Source organism: Myotis nattereri (assembly GCF_964212035.1).
Source record: "Myotis nattereri genome assembly, chromosome: 10".
NCBI classification, from domain to species: Eukaryota; Metazoa; Chordata; class Mammalia; order Chiroptera; family Vespertilionidae; genus Myotis; species Myotis nattereri.
Window position 1 is genome coordinate 43164845 of NC_138085.1, and position 23344 is coordinate 43188188.

Sequence of the window (23344 nt, forward strand, 5' to 3'; positions counted from 1 at the left end):
GCACTTTCAATGGTAATTCAAAGATTAATTGCATCATTCTCTGCTTCCAAGTAGTATGACTAGAAAGTATTTCCAACATGAATGCAAACTAGATTCCGCTGAGCACTACCAAGTGTAGGCTCAACTTGGCCCACTCCTTCCTCAGAAGGTTCTAGGAGCTTCCTCTTGGTTGGGAGTGGGCTCCTCAGCTCTTTTCTCATTAGAAGGAACAACTTAAAGATAGATAAGCTTGAAAGGATCCTTAATCAAATGTGTAAAAAGAAAATTCCTCAACAAACGTATCTATAAACACAACATGGTAGAACCAAATGGCAGTGCGGGGGGTGGGGGGGTGGGGGTGGGGGGGAGGAATCCGGGGACATTTTCATATTTCTCCTCTTGAGGCCCACCCCACCCCACCACTTACTGCTGTCTTCAGCTTACGTATTGTGGATGGGCAGAAAGTGACCCTTTGCCTCCGTGGAGTAGCTGCCCTGGAGTCCGTTTGGCATTAGTAGGTGGACTGGTGAAGTAAATGGGGGTATGAAAAATGAGGTGGGATATGGAACTTCTGAATTCTAGTAATGTTTCTTGGCTACCTGAGAATTTCTTGAAACTGTCTCTGCTGTGCATTGGGAGATATGCCTCCTCTCCCCACTTATCAGTGCTTTGAGCCCTGGTTTTAGCCACCTTTGTTTAGGTAGATGTGAGGTGGCATCAGATTTGACAATGAATGTTATATAGGTAAGGAAAGAGAGCCAGAAAAGACCAGGTAGAAGCTTATTAAAATGAAATCTTACTGGCCACTGTAAGTCAAAACAAAATCAAGTTTTCATGTACGCCTCTTAGTTTGGTTGCTGGAAATAGTCATGATGGAAGACGTGGAGATATCGTTAGGTTGGCATAAATACAGTAGAAAGATCATACATGCCCAGGTCCTGCTTGACACCTGGGAACTTATTCTGGTTTTACGAGTCAAGTTCAACTGTTTAGGTCTCCATAAAGCTCTTTCTTAAAATTTATTTTATAAAATGTGAAGGTGAAATTAAGCACATAGTGAGTTTATTACACTTGTTTCTTTTTCTCCAGAAGTATCCAAATTCAGCTCCTACTTTGTAGGATTTGATCCTGGCCATTTGACTCGTTCTTGCTATAACTCTGCTGCTATAGTCCTGGGCAATGGAATATAGAACACAGTCTCCCCTCTTCCTCCTCCAGGCGATAGCCACCCTGGCTCACTAGGCGTTGCATTTAAAGTCACGAGTGAGGGCAACATGCTGCATCAGAAGCACGCAGCACGGGTTAAAGAAAAGGCTATATTGCTGACAACAGCAGAACGGTACTTTCCTGGCATTTGGTCTTATTTGGAACCACACAAATAGCTTTTTTTTTGTTATGAAAAGAGAAACTTGGCAAAACAACAAAGGCTGGATTTCTATTTTAAGCCGGTGCAGAGGAATAACAAGACAATGAGTCACAGCCATCCACCTCTGTCGTGACACTTCGATCTAAGAATGCCCTTCCTTCCGTCCTGTCTCTGTAACTCAAAGCCGCAGTGCTACATCATCCTCATCCACCAGGAGACTTGATGTGTTTATTTTTTTTTAAATCAAGGAAAAGTGCTACATTCACTGTTGCATTATTTTAAGTAAAAATGTAAGATGCTTCAAATGGTGAGATTTTTAGTTTATTTTAATAGATTGCACCGTTTTGAATGATCTGCTCTGAACCCCATCCTCCCCACTAGTCCAGTTATTTTCATGGGGCTGAAATTCCATATGCAGCGATATTTTTAGGAACAGCCTTCATTTTATAGGAAAAATGATGATATCTAGAGAACTGATGTGTATCTGTTACTTAACAACTAGTGTTAACTTTGGAGACAAGAAAGGAGAGACAGTTGGCTGGGCCTGAGTTCCTCATCTGATTTCTGGTCTTTTGTACTTTCCGTGGTTAGTAAAACCCCAAGGAGCCTGAGTAATCATACTTCTTGTGTTTTTGGTAATTTTGGATTATGAGCTCATGTGTAGTTTGCATTTACCTATGCAAATCCTTTGAGGACGGGGTTGCGGGATCAACCTGCCAGAGAGGACTCAAGTTTCCTTCTGCAGATTCCCAAACACTTCCACACTGTGACCTTCTCAGCTTGTAATTTACAGAACTCCAAGTAGTACGTACATATTTGAGCTTTAAAACGGAGAGGTTATAGTTCTGAATTCTTATACACACACACACACCAAACTCATAGCCTATTCTTTCACTTAAGGCCCAATTTTAGGCAGAAGACTCAATTCCAACTCCCAGACTTTTATGGGCTTATCTATGTAAGGCTATTAGACCAAATGTCTGGGCAATTAAGATCAGAATATCTCTCCTCGGACTGCTATTGCTTTAGGGCAGTGATGGCGAACCTAGGACACGCGTGTCAGAGGTGACACGCGAACTCATTTTTTTGGTTGATTTTTCTTTGTTAAATGGCATTTAAATATATAAAATAAATATAAAAAATATAAGTCTTTGTTTTACTATGGTTGCAAATATCAAAAAAATTCTATATGTGACATGGCACCAGAGTTAAGTTAGGGTTTTTTAAAATGCTGACACGCCGAGCTCAAAAGGTTCTCCATCACTGCTTTAGGGCAGGGAAAATGTTGCATCTCAGAACTCGGGAATCAGTTGCTTTAACATTCTCTAGGGTTATGTTTCCTACACAGTTTTTGGCAGAATACAAATGTCCTTTCAGATGTCTGTATGTCAGTGGGTGGGGGTAGGGATAGTCCAAGGAAGAGTTCGAAGGTAAAAATAAGCTTAGAAATTCAAAATGCAAATTATCCTGCTAAAGGCTCTGAGAAGTCCTACAGTGAAGATTGAGTTTAATGGTCTCTTTCAAACTTATTGTCTAAACTCCTTGTGGTTTTGATATGTAACCAGGATTGAGAATTACAGACCAGGGAATCTTGGTCTGGAAAGAAAAGAGTAGACTCACTTACAGAGGTATGAATATAAGGTAACCTTAGAGACAATATGATCCCAATTTCATAATTTTTCAAGTAAGGAAATTAAGGTTCAAAGGATTTACCTTGAATTGACAGAGGAAGATCTCTTTGGGAACCCACTTATCTTTATTTTTTAATTAATTATTATTCTTTTTAATCCTTACCCAAGTATATATTTCTATTGATTTTTGTTGTTGTTGTTAGAGAGAGGGTGAAAGGAAGGGAGAAGGGGGAGCGAAAGAGAGAGAAACATCGATGTGGAGAGAGACACATCGGTTGGTTGCCTCCCACACATGCCCTGACCTGGGCTGGAGATTGAGCCTGCAACTGAGGTATGTGCCCTTGACCAGGAATTGAACTTGAGACCCTTTAGTCTGTGGGCCAACGCTCTAACCATTGAGCAACCAGGTAGGGTGGAACGCATTTGTCTTTAATGATAGCTCACACCTTTCCAGTTCACCAGCAGGGGTGAGGATGCGGTGGTAGGTTATAAGGCAAGCTGTGAGGCCACGTGGATGGGAATGAGGGAAGCCATGAGGGCAAGGTGAACGTGAGCACCGACTGGTGTGTGGGGCGTGGGCTGCAGAACTCCAGAGGTGAGGGCAGGCCATGGCAGAGCTCAGTGTGTTAGTGAGAAATAATCTTGTCAGCTGCAGGGTGAGGAGTGTCCAAGTGGGAATGGGTGGAGGCTGGAAAGGACTCCAGGGAGCATGACGGGTCCAGGCAAAGGAGCTGCTTGTACGAGTTAGGTTGCTATTAAACACACTGTCAGTAAATCCCTTTGGTGATGTTAGGCTTGGTTGTCTGGCCCTGAAAATTAAATGTTATGCTTAAAGATGTGGAGAACATTACCTGAAGACTTTATTTTTATTTCATTTAAGGCACATCAACGTCTTGATTCATTTTTGCCCTTTGCAATTTGTCATTGGCGATGTCCAACGGGCTTATATGTTGAACTATCCTTGAAATTCAATAGTGAGTTAAACATGATCTTCTACATAAATTCTTTAAAAACGAACTGTTCCTAAGAGACCTACAAGGCCATTACAAACAAAAGAAAGAATAGACCTCTGTTTATATGGAGAGAACTTGTGAGTGCACGCACATTATCCTGTCCCAACGAACCGAATAAAAATAGTTGCCATTATTTGAACAGGAATGTGATGATTTGATTTGACTTAGTGTGATTTATTAGTGGGATTGCAGAGAATTGCAGCTTTACTGCAAGATCTCCCCCTCCCCCCTTTTACTTGTGGAAAAAACACATAACAAAATTTATCATCTCCATCATTTTTAAGCATGTAGTCTAGTAGTGTTGTGGGAGAGAGGAGTCAGCAGTGCCTACAGCTGTTATAGAATGAGGAATGAGCAGAGACCACTGCCCAGGGAATTCATTTGCAAGAGATAGACTGGAGAAATCATGGGGTTGGAGGTCAGGGGGCAGCAGGCTGAAGTGAATGGGAGGAATTGTGGAGTGCCTGCAAAGAAGTTTGCAGATGAAAGGAAAGGAGAAAGAAGCGAGTAGCTTGAAGGAGGAAAAAAAGTCTGAGCCATTTTGAAGGTTGAAGGAGGCTGGCATACTTTTGTAGGCAGAGGGGAGGAAGACCGTGGCAAGGAAAGATACCAGAGGCAGAGATGAAGTGAGAGGGGACACAAAATGAAGAACACAGTGGAAAGAGAGGGAGAAGGGGCAACTGCTTCTGAGAGAGGGTGTTGGAGGAGGACATCAGCGCACGTGTTACCCGAAGCGGAAGGGTTTCTCACAGGACAGCCTCTGCTTTTTCACTGAGACAGAGGAGCAGGTTGCCTATGGAGAATAGAAAAGTCAGAGGTAGGACGGGGATCTCTGGGGCAGTGGCAAGCGTTTGGGAGAGGTAGTGTGAGGATGAAATCTGAGGCTCCAGAAAGATGAGATAAAATTTGCTAAGCACGCTGAAGGCCTCCTGAGTGTGCAGTGGCCCCATCAGCATACTTGGTTGGCAGTTCTCTTCAGACGTGATCAGCCTCCTGGGAGTGAAGAGGAGAGACATACCATTGCTAGATCTAGGTGTAGGGGTGGGCAGGGCAACTGAGGTGGGAGTTAGGGAGTTGAGGGTGCTCATGAGAGCATTCAGCAGATTGAAAGACCCTGCAGGCATTTATTCCATCCTTAGATTTTTGATTTGGAGGAGCCAGTCCCCACTGTCTATCAGAATCTATCAGTGTCTTGCTACCTGCTGAAATGTGGGCAAGATGTGATGGTCTTTGTTGTGCACATAAAGCTACTGGCCTAGCTGGGCTGCAGGCTCACAGCAGGCATCGCCTCTTGGCTGGGATGGTCTACACCCTCCGGGCTGCCTGAATTTTCTGGAAAAGTTTAGTGCTCTAACATCACTGATTCAGTGTTGATTTTTTCTCTATACACTGTGTGGCCAGAGTATTATGACCACCTGATGTTTGTAGGGAAATTAGCTATAATCTCGTGCTGAAGTTGCTAGCGGGCCAGACCATTATAAATAGGGAAGCAGGTTGTTTACCACGACAGTAGAAGTGATTTTTTTCTGAAAACATGGGCAAACAACGCAATTTAACAGCCTTTGAACGTGGGATATATAGTATCTAGTTTATACAGCCGTGGGCAAACTACGGCCCACGGGCTGGATCAGGCCCGTTCGGCTGTTCTATCCGGCCCACGGAGCCGAAAGAGCGGAATGTTCTCTTGCTCTCCCCTCCGCTCCTTCACCAGCAGCAGTGTTAACATGGCAACGTCGGGAAACACGGCCGCAGCTCCTTCTTCTGAGTCCAGTTTAAGAACCCATTGTGGCCCTCGAGTCAAAAGTTTGCCCACCCTTCTAGTATCTAGTATCTAGTATATATATAGTATATACTATATAGAGGTATACTATATGTATGTATATCCCAGGTGGTCATAATAATCTGGCCACTCAGTGTATATACATTCAAGCCATTCGTACATTTACTCTCCTAATACATTCCAACTCTTTTTTCAGGGTTCTCATCTAATTCAGATTTCCTAGTCTTCCTCTTTTTAAAGCTCAATTGAGAGATTTCAGTCATATTGGACCAAACTTATGAGTAGATGGAGTGGCCATGACCTGACTTAGAGGGTCCGGCAAGGCCCCTTGTGGAACTGAGGCAGGGCTTTATTTATTTACTAGAGGCCCGGTGCACAAAAATTTGTGCACTCGGGGGGGAGAGGGGGCCCCTCAGCCCGGCCTGTGCCCTCTTGCAGTCTGGGACCCCTCGGGAGATAACGACCTGCTGGCTTAGGCCTGCTCCCAGGTGGCAGAGGGCAGGCCCAATCCCTAGGTGCAGCCCCTGGTTGGCCTCAGAGCAGGGCCGATTGGGGAGTTGCGGCGCCACCCCCTGTCACGCACAGAGCAGGGCGGATCAGAGGGGTTGGGGCTCTGTACCCTGTCACAAACAGAGCAGGGTTGATCAGGGGGTTGGGGAGCTCCCCCTGTCATGCACAGAGCAGGGCCGATCAGCGGGTTGAGGAGCTCCCCCCTGTCACGCACAGAGTAGGGCCAATAGGGGAGTTGGGGCACCGCCCCCTGTCACACACAGAGCAGGGCGGATCAGGGGGTTGGGGCGCTGCCCCCTGTCATGCACAGAGCAGGGCCCATCAGGGGGTTTGGGGCTCCATACCTTTTCACACACAGAGCAGGGCTGATCAGGGGGTTGAGGAGCTCCCCACTGTCACTCACAGAGCAGGGCCCATCAGGGGGGTTGGGGCACCACCTCCCATCACACACAGAGCAGGGCTGATCAGGGGGTTGGGGCGCCGCCACTGTCACACTCAGGGCAGGGCCGATGGGGAGGTTATGGTCTACCCTGTCACACACAGAGCAGGGCCTGTGGGGCGGGGGGGGGGCGCCGCCCTCTATCACCCACAGAGCAGGGCCGATCAGGGGGTTTGAGTGCTGCCCCCTGTCACGCTGATCCCGGTGCCGGGAGGCCTCGCGGCTCCGCTGGTCCCAGTGCCGGGAGGCATATTACCCTTTAACTATATAGAATAGAGGCCTGGTGCATGGGTGGGGGCTGGCTGGTTTGCCCTGAAGGGTGTCCTGGATCAGGGTGGGGGTCCCCACTGGGGTGCCTGGCCAGTCTGGCTGAGGGGCTGAGGGCCGTTTTCAGGCTGACGGGTGACTGAAGCTCCCAACCGCTCTTTTCTTTTCTTTTTCTTTTTTTTATTCTGGGCCAGCTTTAGCTCTGAGGCCTCGGCTGCTGAAAACAGGTTTCTGGCCTTTGTTTACCATCTGTATTTGATACAATGTTGCGGTCCGGCTGGCTGAAGCTCCGCTGAGTAAAGCAGGTTTCTAGGTTTTTTTTAGCTTCTATATTTGCAACATAGTTGCTTAGAGTTGCAGCTGAGAGGCCGGCAAGTCAGGCGGGGACCGTTGGAGTCCTCCATCACTGAAGCAAGCAAGCCTCCCTATTCGCATCAGCTGCCTGGCTGCCGGCCGCCATCTTGGCTGTCAGTTAATTTGCATATCTCCATGATTAGCCAATGGGAAGGGTAGCGGTCATACGCCAATTACCATCTTTCTCTTTTATTAGATAGGATTTGTTTAGGCAAAATATTGAGCCCCTTGAATTCCCTTTTTGAAAATGCAAATAAGCCCAGGGGGCCTAGTCCAGTGCCTCTCTCCCTTTCAATGTGGCGCTTTTTTGCCAATGAATAAATGCAGGAATCTTAGAAGCCAAAGGTTTACCCAAAGACACCAAGGGCCAAGGTGGAAATCACCAAAAGGTTTTGAACTAGAATCTGGCCATTCTCTCTCTCTCTCTCTCTCTCTCTCTCTCTCTCTCTCTCTCTCTCTCCTCTCTCTCTCTCTCTCTCTCTTCTTTGATCATTAATGAAAGATTATACTCCTCTATGCAGGTAGTAAGTTATCCCAGGTTCCATCTGGTCAGAAGATAAGAACCTAGGTGGGAGTGGGGTCCTTTAGGAAAGGCAATGAATAGCAGCAGTCGCTCTCACCCATCAGATTTCTTCTTCCAGACAGAGCCAGAGAAAGCCAGAGGACAGGCCTGCCCATAAGCACTACGCCTGGTCTTGTCATTACATGTAAAAATGTTCTTTATGTTTAGTAAATAGGGACCTGAGGACCTGCCCTTCTACTCTGGCCGCCCACTGGGGCTTCTTGGACAGCCCTGCCCTTCGTGTCTCATCATACAGCAATTAAAAAGATAATATTTGGTTCAGGTGGGATTGGAGTTGGGGTTGTTAAATAATTAGCAACTGGAGTTGTTAAATAATTTGAATATCACTCCTTGAGAGAACTTTGCAGAAACCGAAGGAAGGGGCTCAGCAGAGATGAGCCTCCTGTACCCCACATTTTGTAGGCCCTTTCTGCTCTCTGGCTTATTCCCATCCTCAAGAGGCAGCTATGGTGCCAGGTCATGGGGCATTTCCCACCCTTGGGGCAGGGCGGGGAGGGTGAGGAGGAAGGTTTCAGGCCATCATTTACAAGGACACCTTGGGCTAGTCCCAACATTGTGGTGAGGGGGTGGGTGAGGGTGGGAGGTGATATTGGCCTCTTCCCTGCATGCTCTTTCTAGAAAACACACGACTGTATCTTGTCCCCTTCAGAGCATCATTACTCATCAAGGAAGTGAGTGATAAATTTGTGATAAATTTGGTTTGGGGTCACATCAAGCATCAGAAATAAGGGTGAAGACAGTTTTTATAGACATCATAAGCAGGAAAGTTAATCTCCAGGATCTTTCCTTGGAAAGAAATCTTTCAGGATTTAAAAAATCAGACATTAAGACATTCTGGCTGCCTTCCAAAGCAACATGGACTTAACCAGATACATTCATTGAAAAGTATTTTGAATATTGCAAAATAATATGGCCTTGGATGACACTGCTTCCAATAATGAAAGACATGAATTTAGAGACATTTCCCTGCAAATAAAAACCGTAATGAGATATCACCTCATTGCAAAGACAAGAGGTAACGTGCTGGCGAGGATGTGGAGGAAAGGGAACCCTTGTGCACTGTTGGTGGGAACGAAGTAAATCGGTGCAGCCACTATGGAAAACAGTAAGGAGGTTCCTCAAAAAATTAAAAATAGAACTACCATATGACCCAGTATTTCCACTTCTGGGTTTTTATCCAAAAGAAATAAAATCACTATCCTAAAGAGATAGTTGCAACATTACCCAAGACAGGAAAACAACCTAAGTGTTGAACAGATGACTGGATAAAGGAGATGTGATTTATATATAACATTATATATTAACAATGTAACACTATTATCAATATTGCCTATATGTAATATACATATAAACAATATCATACTACTAAGCCATAAAAACAGAAGAAATCCAGCCATTTGCCACAACATGGATAGACCCTGAGGGCATTATGTTAAGTGAAATAAGTCAGGCAGAGAAAGACAAATACAAATACTGTATGATCTCACTTATATGTGAATCTAAAAAAAAAAAAAAAAAAAAAAAAAAAAAAAAAAAGAATGAAGTCATAGGAACAGAGACCAGGTTTGTGGTTGCCAGAGGCAGGAGGATGGAAGGTGTGGGTACTGGGTGAAGGTGATAAAAAGATATGAACTTCCATTATAAATAAGTTCTGGGGTGTAATGCACAACATGATGACTTTAGTTAATATACTGTATTGTTTGACAGTTGCTGAGAGTAACTCATTAAAAGTTTTCATCACAAGGAAATAAATTTGTAGCTGAGGTGATGGATATTAATTAAACTTACTGTGGTGATCATTTTGCAATATAACATATATCATTATGTTATGTTGTACAACTCGTACAATGTTATATGTCAATTATATCTCAACAGAACTGGAAAAAAGATTTGCCACTAATATAAATTGAATGACACACAATACAGTAAAATATTCCTATTATAGTAAATATTTTTTAAATATTAATGGTAGTACACAGAACTTAACTATGTGCCAGGTGCTGTTTCTAAGTAATACATACACACACATATTGTGTGCATATGTGTGTATCTATACTAATAAAAGCTTAATATGCAAATCAACCGAATGGCTGAACAGTGGAATGACCGTCCGGATGACCTTCTGGATGACCTTCCGGACGAAGCCAGGGCTTCGAAGGCTGCCGAGGCAGCTGGGGTTGCAAAGGCCTACTCTTGCATGAATTTTGTGCATTGGGCCTCTGATATATATATAAACTCTGCATCATCTACCTGTAAGGTTGGTGTTCTTATTGTCCTTACTATACAAATGAGGAAACTGAGGCACAGAGAGGTCAAGTAACTTGTCAGTGATCACACAGCTAGTTACGTGGTGAAGCCTTGCTTGGCTGTTTTATTGTTTCTAGTTGTCCTGGCCCAGAGGTAACTGTTTTTAATAATCAAAGGGACAAGGTGAACAAGAGTGATGCCTACTACAACAGAAGCCCTGGTTTCACTGCCTGCTGCCAGCATCAGCAACCCCGGCTACTTGCTTCTTTAAGAGCCCACTGCAAAGTTCTCCCTCCCCACTTCCAGACCTGAAAATGTGCCTTTAAAAAATTTTTTTGAATCACTATAGAAAGCACTCTGGCTAACTCATGATTCCCCTCCCCCAACTAAAATGGCTGTGCAGCCACAGGTATTTAAAACAACACCTAACTCTTGGGGCTACTATGGTAGGAATCAGTTTAACATGTTGGTGAGATCAGGCCAGTCTGGGTTACACTAGTTGACCTGAGACTCCCACAGGTCCTGAGCCCCTCCCTGCACACACCCACTCTTGTCTGCTGTAAGTCATCTCCTTCCCTCATCACCCAGGGGCTTCTGCTGATGCAAGAGCTTCTCTCTCTCCACAAGCTCCTGCCACAAGGATGCACCTTCTGGCTGAGTGTCTCATCTCCTTCATTCCCCTTCTTTAAACTGTCACTCAAAGGTCCTTCCCCTCCTCCTCACATTTAGCGCTCCGAGGTTATGGTCTTGGTTCAGCTCAGTTCTCCACACAGACGCGAGTCCCCTTGCACTGTGTGCTGAGTGCTGGCGCTTCAGAGGTAACACGTGACAAGCTCTTGGCTAGAAAGGCTCACTGTGGGTCCCCCCGCAGGACCCTCCTGGGAAGCACTAAGACACAGGAAGTGGAAGGTGCTGTGCCAGCTGGGCAGTGCTCGCTTTGAGCCCACCATCCCCGCCCCCCCCAACATTTGGTTATTACTCTGTTTGGGCTTTTCCTAGTCTAGGGGCCAGGGAATAGAAATTGGTAAACAGGCAATATCATTTGGGTGTGGCAGGGGAAGGTAGCTTTCTCCAGGCCCTAAGCCAGTGGTTCTCAACCTTCTGGCCCTTTAAATACAGTTCCTCATGTTGTGACCCAACCATAAAATTATTTTCATTGCTACTTCATAACTGTAATGTTGCTACTGTTATGAATCATAATGTAAATATCTGATATGCAGGATGGTCTTAGGCGACCCCTGTGAAAGAGTCGTTTGACCGCCAAAGGGGTTGCGACCCACAGGCTGAGAACCGCTGCCCTAAGCTATTCATGGAGACACTGGTCTGAGCTATGCGGTGGCTCCAGATGCGGAGGCAGGTTCTTATTGGCCTTGTAGCCAAAGTGCTTAGACCAGTGTAGGGCGTACAGTAGGTGTGTCTTGTGTTAGCGACAAGGAAAGAAACAAAGGCAGGCGCCACTCTTTATTGTTAAAAGTAAAGAGCCCTGAGGCGTTCTTTCAGATAGGCTGACTGGTTGCTACGACCAAGTGGCCTTGGGAGAGCGTCAGCAGGGCAACTCAACAAGTGTGTGTGTGTGTGTGTGTGTGTGTGTGTGCGTGTGCGCGCGCGCACCATGCATACACATGCATATATGCTTAGGACATGTCAAATACCACTCATCAATTGCAGTCTTCTGTGGATCCTCCTAAGCACCAGAGCCAGAGCAGCCACCTCAGCTGCCTACCTAAAGGCGGTGTCCATGGGCTGTCCCACGTCCTTAACCCATATGGACTCCTCACCACTCCTGGTTCCATTGAACAATGCCATTTTCATCGGGTTTGTATAAATTGTATAAACAATGCAAGACTTGTCCTCAATGTTTGCAGAGTCTTGTCGCCCTATCCTTCTCATGGTCCTGTTAACTTTGTGTCACCCTTGGCTTTGAGTGGCCCAAGGCCTGAGGAAGGAGGAGGAGCTTTGGGCACTTACCACGGTGCAGCAGAGGGGCCAGAACCACCAGAGGAGAGCCAGGGCCAGGAGCAGGAAGAGGATCAGCAGGGCGATCGCCAGGATGGAGCCATCGGACTGCAGGGCCAAGAGAAAGGGGGTCAGCCATGGGCAGGCCATGTGTGCAACAAGCCGGTGAGCTCAGGGCGGGGCAAGGCAACACCTGTGCTCCCCCCCTCCCATCACCAATTTGCAGATTTAAGGCCCCGAGAAGAGCACAGTTTATTAAGCAAATTGTTGAAACTGCCCATCATTCTGGGCAAACACTCACTCTATGTAGCCAATTCTCATGAGAACAATATTTGTTGTTTTTTTCAATGAGGCCCTGCTCTTCTCTTTGAGCAACATACTGAAGGACCAGCCCTGCCAGAGACAGAGCAGTGGAGGCGGCCTACCCCTGCCCATCACTTTGGGCCATCACTCTCTGCCCAGTGACAGCCTCCCACATCCTGTGAATGGAAAGTCTGGGGCTGCCGATAGAAAGCAATAAAGGGCAGCGGGATGGCAGGGAGCGGAGGGTGGAACAGCTGCTGCTGAACCTGGGAGGGGAGGGTATGGTGGCTGAGTCAACGCTGCCAAGGTTATGTGAGGGCTGAGGGCCAGGGAGTGAGGCAGGCACCCAAGGCGAATTCCAACCACTTCAAAACGTGCCTAGGCCAGCCCTGAAAATAGACACGATTGTTGTGGCCTGAGATAGTTGTTAACTTTTAGTAAACAGAGATCCTACTCAGTGTTGGGATTCTGGGGTTGCTGGCTCAAGAAGCAGATTAAGTCTCCTCCACTCTGCCTCCCTCCTGGCTACTGGGAGTAGAAATGGGTGCATCTTTCAGGAGGGGAGATGGCAAGGGGCTTTCCCTTAGGTAGGTATTAATTGTTACAGGTACTCCTTCTAAGTGAAGCTGGCAATTCCACATTTAGCCCAAGAAAACAATCAGGAATGTCTGTACAGATAATAATAATAATAAAGGGAAAACCTAAATGTTTAACAATTAGGGAAAGGCTAATTATGCACTATAGAACCACCATGCAGCCAATTACCATGCACACATTTTGCTTTCAAATATTATTTAAATGACAGGAGAAACATTCCTGGTATAATTAATGAATTTTTAAATGAGAAAGAAAGATTGAGGAATATTTACTAAAATATTGATAGTTTTGCTGGTACTATTTTTATGGTATTTTTCTTCTTTCTTTTTGTAAAATCCATTCTTTCTTTAAAAAAAACACACACCATATTATGAGAAAATAAACTACTTTACAAATCTGCATTTAGGGTCCCTCTCGGGTTCTTACCCAGGGTCAGTGGACCAATGCGGTATCCAAATGGGCTCAAACGGACAGAAGGCTGTGACCCTCCTGAAATGACACCCAGGATTTTTGGTGCCTGTGTCTTCAGGGGAGGCCATTCACAGCACGGTCAGTTTCTCAAAGCCACCCCTCGGCCCCATTTACAGAGGAGGGGGGTGGCCTGTGCAGGGTGACACAGCTGGTAATGGCAGAGCCGGGGCACGACTCACTCCCACTCTGAGTGCTCAGCGGGGGCGACTGGAAGCTGTTTAAAGGCAGCTCCTACTCCCTGGAATGTCTTTGACCAAAAGGCCAGGGAACTAAACATCCAGCACCCAGCCAAGACTTGGGAATGCCTGACTGCCCCGAGGGAGCTGCAGCCTTAGGTGCAGGTGCAGGTGCAGGGCTGGGCAGTGGGCGGGGAGAGAGCGCAGGGGCCAGCCATGGACATGCCGTGGTAGAGAGGATGCCCCTGGACCCACAGCGTTTATGCATGAGCCACGGCAGAGAGCGATGCTCTTGGGGATGACACAATCATATGTGTTCCCCAAGCTTGTTGTTAGTTAAGGACCTTTCCCTAGATCACTCAGTTTCTATATTCCATGCCCATACAATGGAGGTGCTGAACCTCACCTGCCTTACTGCACTGACGTGAGGATAAATGAGCAGTGAGATGGAAGCAGCCATGGCCGGACAATTGGGATGAAAGCTATCATGTCCAAACATCGAGCTCACCCTCCCTTTATGTCCCCACGACAGAAAACATGGTGGGTATGCTGGGTCATAAATCTGTTTGCACTTGGAATATGAAGTGGTTTTGGTTACCAAGAGGCTTATAAACAGTGGTCTTTTAGTGTTGACTTATAATTAAGTGAAGACCATAGACTACCTTTATTCACATTATATACTCATCTCTCCTCCCCTGATTCTATATTTCCCTTTAGACAGAGAAGCAGAAAGGCTGATGTATTGTGCGGAAATATTTACATTTCCTTCTGGAAGAAGGAGAAGGTTTCTTGTGAAGTGGAGAGGGTGAAGGACCTGGCTCACAAGGGAGAGAGGAGGAAGACCTCCTGGATTCGGATAAAGATACCTTTGACCCTTCTCCGTCCAGATTTGATCTGCCCCTCATGAACCACAATTCTCTTTGGTTGTGTTGTTGCAGGACACGTGGGACTCAGAAGGGGCAGATGCAGTGAGGGGCACTAGGGAGTGGAAGTGCCTGGGGGCAGGAGCTTCCGGAAGAACCTTTTCCTGCTCTACAGACAGCCACCCCCCCCATAAAGACCCCAAATGCACTGCCTGGGACTCAAGATCTTGTAGCCACCATTACACACGAACTGCAAAAGAGCACCATCAAGCAAAGGACACACTTTTTTGATAACCTTAGACCTGAGGCTAATGTTACTAGGAGATAACATGTACACACAACCTCTGAGGAGGTTTGTTCAGGCATTTGTTCAGCAAATGCTTACTGAGCTTCTGTTCTGTGCCCACTGAGCAGACCTCTGGCGCACAGGATTGATTAGAAGAACTGAGGTGCTCACGGCCTGCTGAGGAGGATGTATCAACAAGTCACCACAGGCAAGGGGCTGTGTGTTATTCAACCGCTGTATACCCAGCACCTCTTATGTGCCAGGCAGTGAACAAAATAGCCACTAGAGAGCTTCTGTTTTAGTGGAATAAGAATAATGATGATGATGATAGTAGTAACTGTTACTGGTATAGTTAATATTTACTGAGCACTTACTATGTGTCAGGGACTGTTCTTTCTATGCACTCACCTGCTTCCTATGTATTAGCTTATTTAATTCTCTTTAATAAACTTATAGATTCAACAATATTATTTTTCATTCTTACAGATAAAAATACCGAGGCAAGGACAGGTGAAGGAACTTGCCCAAGGTCACAAGGAGAAGCCGGAACTTAAACCTGAGCAGTGTGGTTCCACAGCTCACAGGTTTAACCAGCAGGCTCCTGCCCTTAGCAAGTGCTAGGGAACTAGCACTCCACAGAGGAGGTGACCCTGGAGATCGCTCACCTGCAGGGCCAAGGAGGGGTTGGCATTCCTGCACGGAAAGGCAAGCACCAAGTGCAAGGCACGGGGTGAAAGGGAGATGGCGTTTCCACTGTGAGAGGCCGTGCAAGCCAAGCCGAGCAGCATGGCTTCCATCCAGGGGATCTTTGATGGATTTACCTCAGGGCACTGTAACAGAGTTTGTTTCTTGGGAAGCAGCTGTGGAGACTGTAGAGTATGGAGCTGAGGAGGGAAGTACTGGGAGTGTAAGGCCAGGCAGAGGGCTGCTGCATTTCTGCCCAGTTCTCTTAGGATGCCATTTTCCAGGGCCGTCTGTCCTGGCTGTGTTCAGTACTGACTTCACTAACATGGCTGACTGTTAGTGTGTGTATCCACCTTCCTGGGACTATGCTGAGTACTGCACACACATCGTCTCATTTCATTAAATGAGCCTTGTGGAAGCGGCCTTGTTGGAGGGTCTGTCGTCCCCTCTTTGCAGGTTTAGGAGAATGGAGCCTCAGTGAAGGTCTGTAACTCACCACACACCACTTACGCACACATTTATATACCTACAGTTTTAATGTTGCAAAACTGGGAACTGAACCGTTATAGTTTGATTTTGGAACCTTGCCTCCTTCCCATTTCACTGTTACACGATTATGTCAGATTTCTAAGAATTCACTTCAGAAATCATCTGTACTTTAAAGACAAAACTTTGAGCAGCTGTATGAGAGATTGAGGCTGAGTTTGTAATTGCTGCCTCCTCTCTGATGGAAGGAAGCTCATCCACGTGGCCCAGGGTGGGTCAGGTGTCCCACGGGAGACCGCGTGCTGCAGAGAGAAGTTGGAAAGGGGCAGAGACCACAGCAGAGCCTGCTTTCCCCTAAAACATAAGCTCAGCTTAGAGTCAACCAGTAACCTAAGGAAGAGGCACTGACCACGCATGTGAGGGGGACTCTGTGTGACCCCTTGAATAGACATCGGCAGGTAGTGTGGGAACACATGCACGTCTGCACCGTTTAGTAAACGGTATTTGCTTCATCCAGGAACACCGTGCAGTTATTCTCAACCAGGCCCTTCGAATCTTCTCCAAGTTCCAAGATGAAGACCCCCCACCCTTGGGTTCTGAGAAGTAGGTTTTGCCAGTTGCGGGGAGGCATGTGGGGTGTTCCCGAGCCCATGCAGCACGGCCTGGCACCCCAAAACCCGGCTCCGCCCTGGGCACCGTTCCCTGCTCTGGTGCACATGGCCTTGGCTCCTTGGCCTCGGGCCTCTGACTGCCCTCCCGGGTCCCAGCTCACTGTGTGTCGGCACACCCAGTGCTCACTGCCACCCGGTCCCAAAAGCTTCTTCCTGGGTCAGAGCCCAGGAGGGTTATGGGCTCCCTGCTGCTCTCAGCCTGACTCAGGACCCTTGTGTGGCTCGGCCTCTGATGTCCCCCTTTACTGGGGCAAAGGCTGGCCAGGACGGGAGAGCCCCCAGGGCCACAGGGTCACCACAGGCTGAGTGGAGCCATGGAGGTCAGTGTCCCTCTCATGGAATTGCTCAGGCCTTGTCTCGGGTGGCTAGCGGGCAGGGGCGAGGTGGCCCCGAGAACTCACTCTCGATCTGCCCGCCTGTCCTTCCTGAGCCTGCCCACAGGCCTGGAAACGGACCCCTCCCCACTCCAGGCTCTGGAGGAGGAGCCTGAGGCTGGGACCTGCACCGGCCTGACTTTAGGACACAGAGCCAGAACAGAAGCTGACTTGCCCAGCAAATTCTCAGTCTGACACCCGCAGGGCTGGGCAGTCCTGCATGCCATTCACCAGAAACCTTCGAAAAAGATTTCTGAGGGAGCAAGAAGCTGCAGACAAATAGCCCAAGATTGATTCCTACCATTGTTATTTTCCCAACAGCCTAAATAGCAACACAAGTTAAATTGTTATTTTATTTATTTAAAAAAGTAAAAACACCACGGACATGGGCAATAGAGTAGTGAAGACACAGTGGAGTGGGAAGGGGCTGGAAGGATGGGGTAATGGGGGGGGGGAAGGGGAGATATCTGTAATACTATCAACAATAAAAAGTTTATTTAAAAACAAAATAAATAAAAAAGTAAAAACAAAGTTTAAACATCAGCATAGCCCTTTAATTAAAAAAATAATTTTGGCAAGAGGTGGAGGGCTCTAAGGTGTGTGACTGGAGCCGACAGAAAGCATGTGGTACACATGCAGCCTCGGGTGGTGCACCTTCTAGTGGGGGCGGGGATCACTGCTTTCTTCAATGAAGAGTTTTATGCCTGTCCCCCTGGCCAACGCTGCAGGGTCAGATGCTCTCACAGAGGCCTCTGTGGGCATGCAGACGTGTCATCCTGACTATGAGGGCAGGACTCCCGGGCGCTGCTCCTCCCGGGGCGTTTGTTGTTAGGATGGCCTTCCATCAAGGCTGTCTGGCCTGAAAGGCCAAATCTCTGCATCCTGGCTTTCTTCGAAGCCTCTGTCTCCAGCTCACCAAGCAAGGACATGCCTTCTAAGACAAGGAGGCATTGTGGTCAAGGGTTCGGATTTGGAAACTTGAATAATGAAAGCGCCTCTTACTTGGGAGGTTTCTAAGTAACTTTGGATTTCTGACACATGGCGTGGTGGGAGAGGGCTTGCCTGGGCCTGCCTGCGGTGGGACAGAGACAGGCCGGCCTCCTGACACCAGAGCACTGAGCGCTGCTGCTCTTTCCGGCTGGGTTGTGGGTTGCCATGGCCAGGGGAGAAGCATGCAATGGAAGGGAATTAGTGGGAGACCGGGGGAATCAGCTGAAAGCAACTTTGTGAAATCCTCCATCTCAAAGTCTGGAGGGACACCCTGCCTGATGCCAGGCACGGGGCCATCACGGAGCCAGCGAAGGGTCTGCGGTCCAGCCCGGGGGCCTCCCGCCCCCACGTGTCCTTCCATTTAGGGGGCACCCTGTGTATCCCCAGGACTTTCTCTCCCCTTCTATTTATTCCGTAAATAAGGCTGGAGTCTGCCAAGCATGCCGCCCCAAGGAGCAGGACTGTCCTCTTCTGCCCCATGCAGGCAGATTTTGGGGGGACTTGATGCTTACACAATTTGGGGGACCTTTTAAAGAAAGAGAACATAAAAATACAAAAGTAAAATACTAAGGGCTCCTCCCTGGCCTTTAGAGGAGTCTAGAAGGAACCCTTTCAAATGGGGATTCCTGAAGCTAAGCTTCACCAGCCTCCTGCTAACAGTGCCCCTGGCTGTAAGTCTTCCCCAGACAGGCCCCATGCCCACGACGAGGCTGGGAAATCTATTTAATTCTGGGCTTCGGTTTGCAGCCCACTTACTGCCACACTCAGCATAGGCTCCAACCCACAATAATAAAGGCAATATCGTGACTTTCATCTACCATTTCTGTATGTCACAGGCTTTATTGCGCCCCCCCCCCAGTACAGTGACCCCCAATACCTCTTAGTTTAACTTACCCCAGGATGGGTCCTGGTCATTGTAACAATTACCTTTTGACAACAGAGGACACAAATGATCAGCAAAGGTGTTACTAGAGCCCTCACTGTTGGTGGTGGGTTTGTTGTAGTTCTAGGCTCAGTTTGCAGATTCTGAGTATTAACACTGGGTTACTGAAGATACTCAGAGGTTTTTTTTTTTTTACTTTTTAAAAGATATTAGACTATTTTTTAAACATGTAATGTGAAAGAACGCGTTAGCAGGCTTAACCTGCCACATTGAAGGAATATTAGACAAACTCGGCCAAAATGATGACAGGAGATTAGCTGATGATCCATTAGAGCTTCGTAAAGCTGCCAATACTGTGTTCCTGGATTCAGCTAGTCAATGATGATGGTACAGGGCACCCCAGGAAGACCCAAGGCGGGTTTGCTATGGGGAGATGCTGCCCAGTGGTCCCTCTTCCTCCCTCCTGTGCCTGTCCCTGTCCCCCTCTCTCTGGTATCAGATGAGGTTGTCTTTGAAGTCCTCAAGGGAAAGAGATCTTTTAGCCAGAGGCAGCTCCTGTCTATGACCTTGTGATTTCATAGCAACCTGCTTGGTCTAAATACCAAAGAAGCCATCCTGGTGAGAGGGAAATATGCAGAGATAAGGGAATGAGGAATGAGGAAAGTCCTGACTTGTCCTGCTCAGATGGGAGACCCTGTGAGCAGTCAGAGGAGTGTCAGCCTGGGGAGGAGGGAGGGTGGAGAGCCCCGCTGTGCCTCCCTCTGCTCCAGGCTGCTTCCCTCCCTCCCAGGGCAGAGGCTGGCACTCCGGAGGCATCACATTCCAGGGCTCTGAAGTGGAATTTAGAACCATCCTCAGCAGCTGGTCTGAGCTCTGCTTCCTGCCCAGACAAAACTGGCAGAGCATGGGCAAGTTTTATTTTGAAAGATGAAATTTAAGTCGTTTGACTGCTGCTGAGAAGTTCTGGATGGGCAAGTCCAGAGACCAGAATTCTCTCTCTCTCCCAGAGCTCATATATTCTGACTGTTATTTCTGGAAGTGGCCTTAGCAATTCTAACTTCTCTGCACACCCCATCCTGTATTTTATTGGAATTCTATTCCCCTGGCATCTGTAACTGTATTCTCCTAAGTCCCCTTTCTTCTATCTCTGATTATTCCTTATTTACCTTCCCTGTGGGCTTCTCTTTGTATGTAGTTCTTCAAATGTTGGCATGCCCCATGGATCTATTTTTTAAAAATGTATATACCATTTATTTTGCCTGAAGTGTTTATCTACTTTCTTACACTTTAAAAATTGTAAGATATATATAATTTGCCTTTTAAACCACGTTTAAGTGTACAGTTCAGTGGCATTTAGTATATTTATGGTGTTGTACAAGTCATGGATGCAATCTTGTCCATCCTGTCTTTTCTTTCTAAAACTTTCCATGGGCTTTCATTTTCTTTCATAGTTTAAACTCTCATCTAGATATTGATGACTTAAATCTTTATCTCTAGCCTTGATCTCTCCTCATGCTTTAGGTCAGAGTTGGGGTCATTCAACTGTCTTGTAAGTCCTATTGCTACCTCAATCGTGTCCACGAGTTATGCATATCTCTCTATATAAAAGCCTAAATGACCAGCCAACCAGCCAACCAGCTGGTAGCTATGATGTGTACTGACCACCAGAGGGCAGACACTCAATGAAGGAGCAGAAAACACAGGCATGGAAACATGGAATAGACTGACGAATCTCAGAGGGAAGGGGGTGGGGGGGGGAGGGCGGGAAGAGATTAACCAAAGATCTTATACTCATACTAGAGGCCTAGTGCATGGATTTGTGCACTGGTGGGGTCCCTCTGCCTGGTCTGTGGGGATCGGGCTGAAACCGGCTCTCCAACATCCTTTGAGGGGTCTCGGATTGTGAGAGGATGCAGGACAGGCTGAGAGACCCCACCAGTGCACAAATCCGTGCACCGAGCTTCTAGTATGTATATAAGTTCTTTGGTTAATCTCTCTCCACCCCCCCAACCCCAACCCCACCTTGAATCCACACCTGTCTACTCCATCTCCAACACCATTGATTAGGTGTTGAAACCTAAGATTTCTTTCCTGAATAGTTGCAGTTATCTCTTCACAGGTTTCTCCACCACCATTCTTGCTGCCCTGACTTCCATCCTCTGTAAATCTACAGTCATCTATCTAGAATGTTATTCTGACAGCTCTGCCTACCCAGGAACTCTTTAACAGCTCTTCACTGTCTGTATGAGTTCTTCACATTTGAGAATTTGATTAAAGTGATACACTCCTCCCTTAGAAAGTACACATTTACACACAAGCTTATAAACTTTGATAACAATTTCAGGGGGTTAGGATTCATCAAATCCCCAGAATCCATTTCTGGACCTCTAGGTACAAGAGTCCTTAGGCCACACAAGGTCCTTCACAACCAAACCGCTCTTATTTCTCCAACCTCCTCTCCCACCACTTCCTTCCTTATACTTTGTGCTTTGACTAAACTAAACTGCATATACTTCCCTGTATATACCTTGCTGCTCTCATGTTCTTCTCCCTGAAACACCCTTTCTTCTTTTTATTGCTTGGTTAACTGTTTCTCATCTTCAACTCTTCGATCAGGCACCACCTGACTCATTCATACTTTACGTATTTATTGAAAACGTATTATAGGCTAAGTCTTCTACAGCACTAACATTAAAGATGAACATGGTCTCTCCAGTCACAGACCTTATAGTTGAGTGGGGAACAGACAAGTAAATACCACCACTCAACTCAGAGTTTGTGCTCTCATTTTTTATTATGTCTCTATCTTAGCTTCTATTATATATCATAGAAACTAGAGGCCTAATGCATGCAATTTATGCACTCGGGGGGTGGCGGGGGGTGGGGGGTGTCTCTCAACCCAGCCTGTGCCCTCTTGCAGTCTGGGAGCCCTCGGGGAATGTCCAACTGTCGGCTTAGGCTCACTCCCCACCACTGCCACTGCACTCGCCAGCTATGAGCCTGGCTTCTGGCTGAGCAATGCTTCCCCTGTGGGAGAGCCCTGACCACCAGGGGGCAGTTTCTGCATTGAGCATGTGCCCCCTGGTGGTCAGTGCGCATCATAGCGACCGGTCCTTCCACTGTTTGGTCAATTTGCATATTAGCGTTTTATTATATTATTATGTTTGCCTGTCTCAGACATATGCCCCTAGAGGACATATATCTGACTTTACTCATCTTTGTAACTTTGAGATGTAGTAGAGTATTTTCAATATAGGACTAAATAGTCACTCAACTTATTTATTAAATTGAGGGGAATGAGAATTTAGCAGGTTAACACCTTCTATAGCTATTGGGGGGCAGAAATGGCACTGGAGCCAATGTTGCCTGAGGCGGCTCACCTCCCCCTCCATGGCCCCATCATTAGACACAGCTCACCACTCTCACTACAAAGAGCTTGGGCTTTGGAGTCAGGAAAAGATGATCTAAATCTGAATTTTTCCACTTATTAATATGTAGATTTTGGGTAAGTTACCCAACTTCTCTTAACCTTCCTCTTCTCTACATATATGAAATTGAGATATTTCTATTTTCAGAATTAATTTGGTATTTACTTCTATGCGTAAAGGTCCTGGCACATGGCCATCCTTCAATAAATGTGACTTCCCTTTCCATTCTCCCCTGCCCAGGCCATGATCCTGGTGATGTGCCAAGGCTTGGCCTATGTAAATGAATTATATTCTTGTGAACATCATGCTGATTCTGACTGGAGCTATGGTGTTGATGGGTGATACCAGGTTACATATTTGGGAAACCACAGGCCCTCAGATTGTTATCACAGTGTCAAGGAAAGGGAAAACCAAATGGGTTTTCCAATGCTAAATTTAATATCCCTCATTATAGTAAGGTTGATCAAACATTAATGAGAGTGAAACATAATCAAACATTATGATTCGTTCTTGCTACCTGAGAGGTAACCTGGGTGAGAAATGAGAATGAAATTGATAGATATTGGGTTCCTTAACCCATAAAGTAGGCTGTACAGAAAAACTACGAGGTGAGAACTACCTATGCCTTTGTGGAACTCGCAAAGCATGGCTAAAGCAGTGAGGCTGTCCACGTAGTGCACATGGCAGAACTCCGGCATCCACATGAATCTAATTCCAAACCAGTGGCTTTGGATGCTGGAAACTCTCCAATGATGTTGCCATTGCTCAAAGCATTCTGAAACACCTCCCTTGGAACTGTTTTTGAAACCACTTTATAGGCCACAAAAATAAAATCTTGCACCTTCTGAGTCATGCTTTGTTTTTCACCAAGGAGGTTCCCAGATCGATAACCCACCATTCATCATTCATCATGCCTACAACTTCTGGGTTGTTTTGAAATCAAATGATGAGGATGTTCTCCTATTTCCCTAAGGAGGATATTCAAATACTGTGCCTTCAAAGTTATG

The 23344-nt window shown here is 46.7% G+C and overlaps 1 protein-coding gene across 1 annotated transcript in view; it reads right to left on the reverse strand.

Moving 5' to 3' along the window:
* The window catches only part of ANTXR1 (ANTXR cell adhesion molecule 1), a gene marked incomplete at its 3' end in the record, with an annotated part of 176233 nt that overhangs the window by 28547 nt on the left and 124342 nt on the right, over positions 1 to 23344 (reverse strand). Inside the window, exon 13 of the mRNA XM_081101550.1 lies at positions 12138 to 12233. Coding sequence (XP_080957676.1) covers positions 12138 to 12233 — 96 coding nt within the window. The remainder of the gene's footprint in view (positions 1 to 12137; positions 12234 to 23344) is intronic.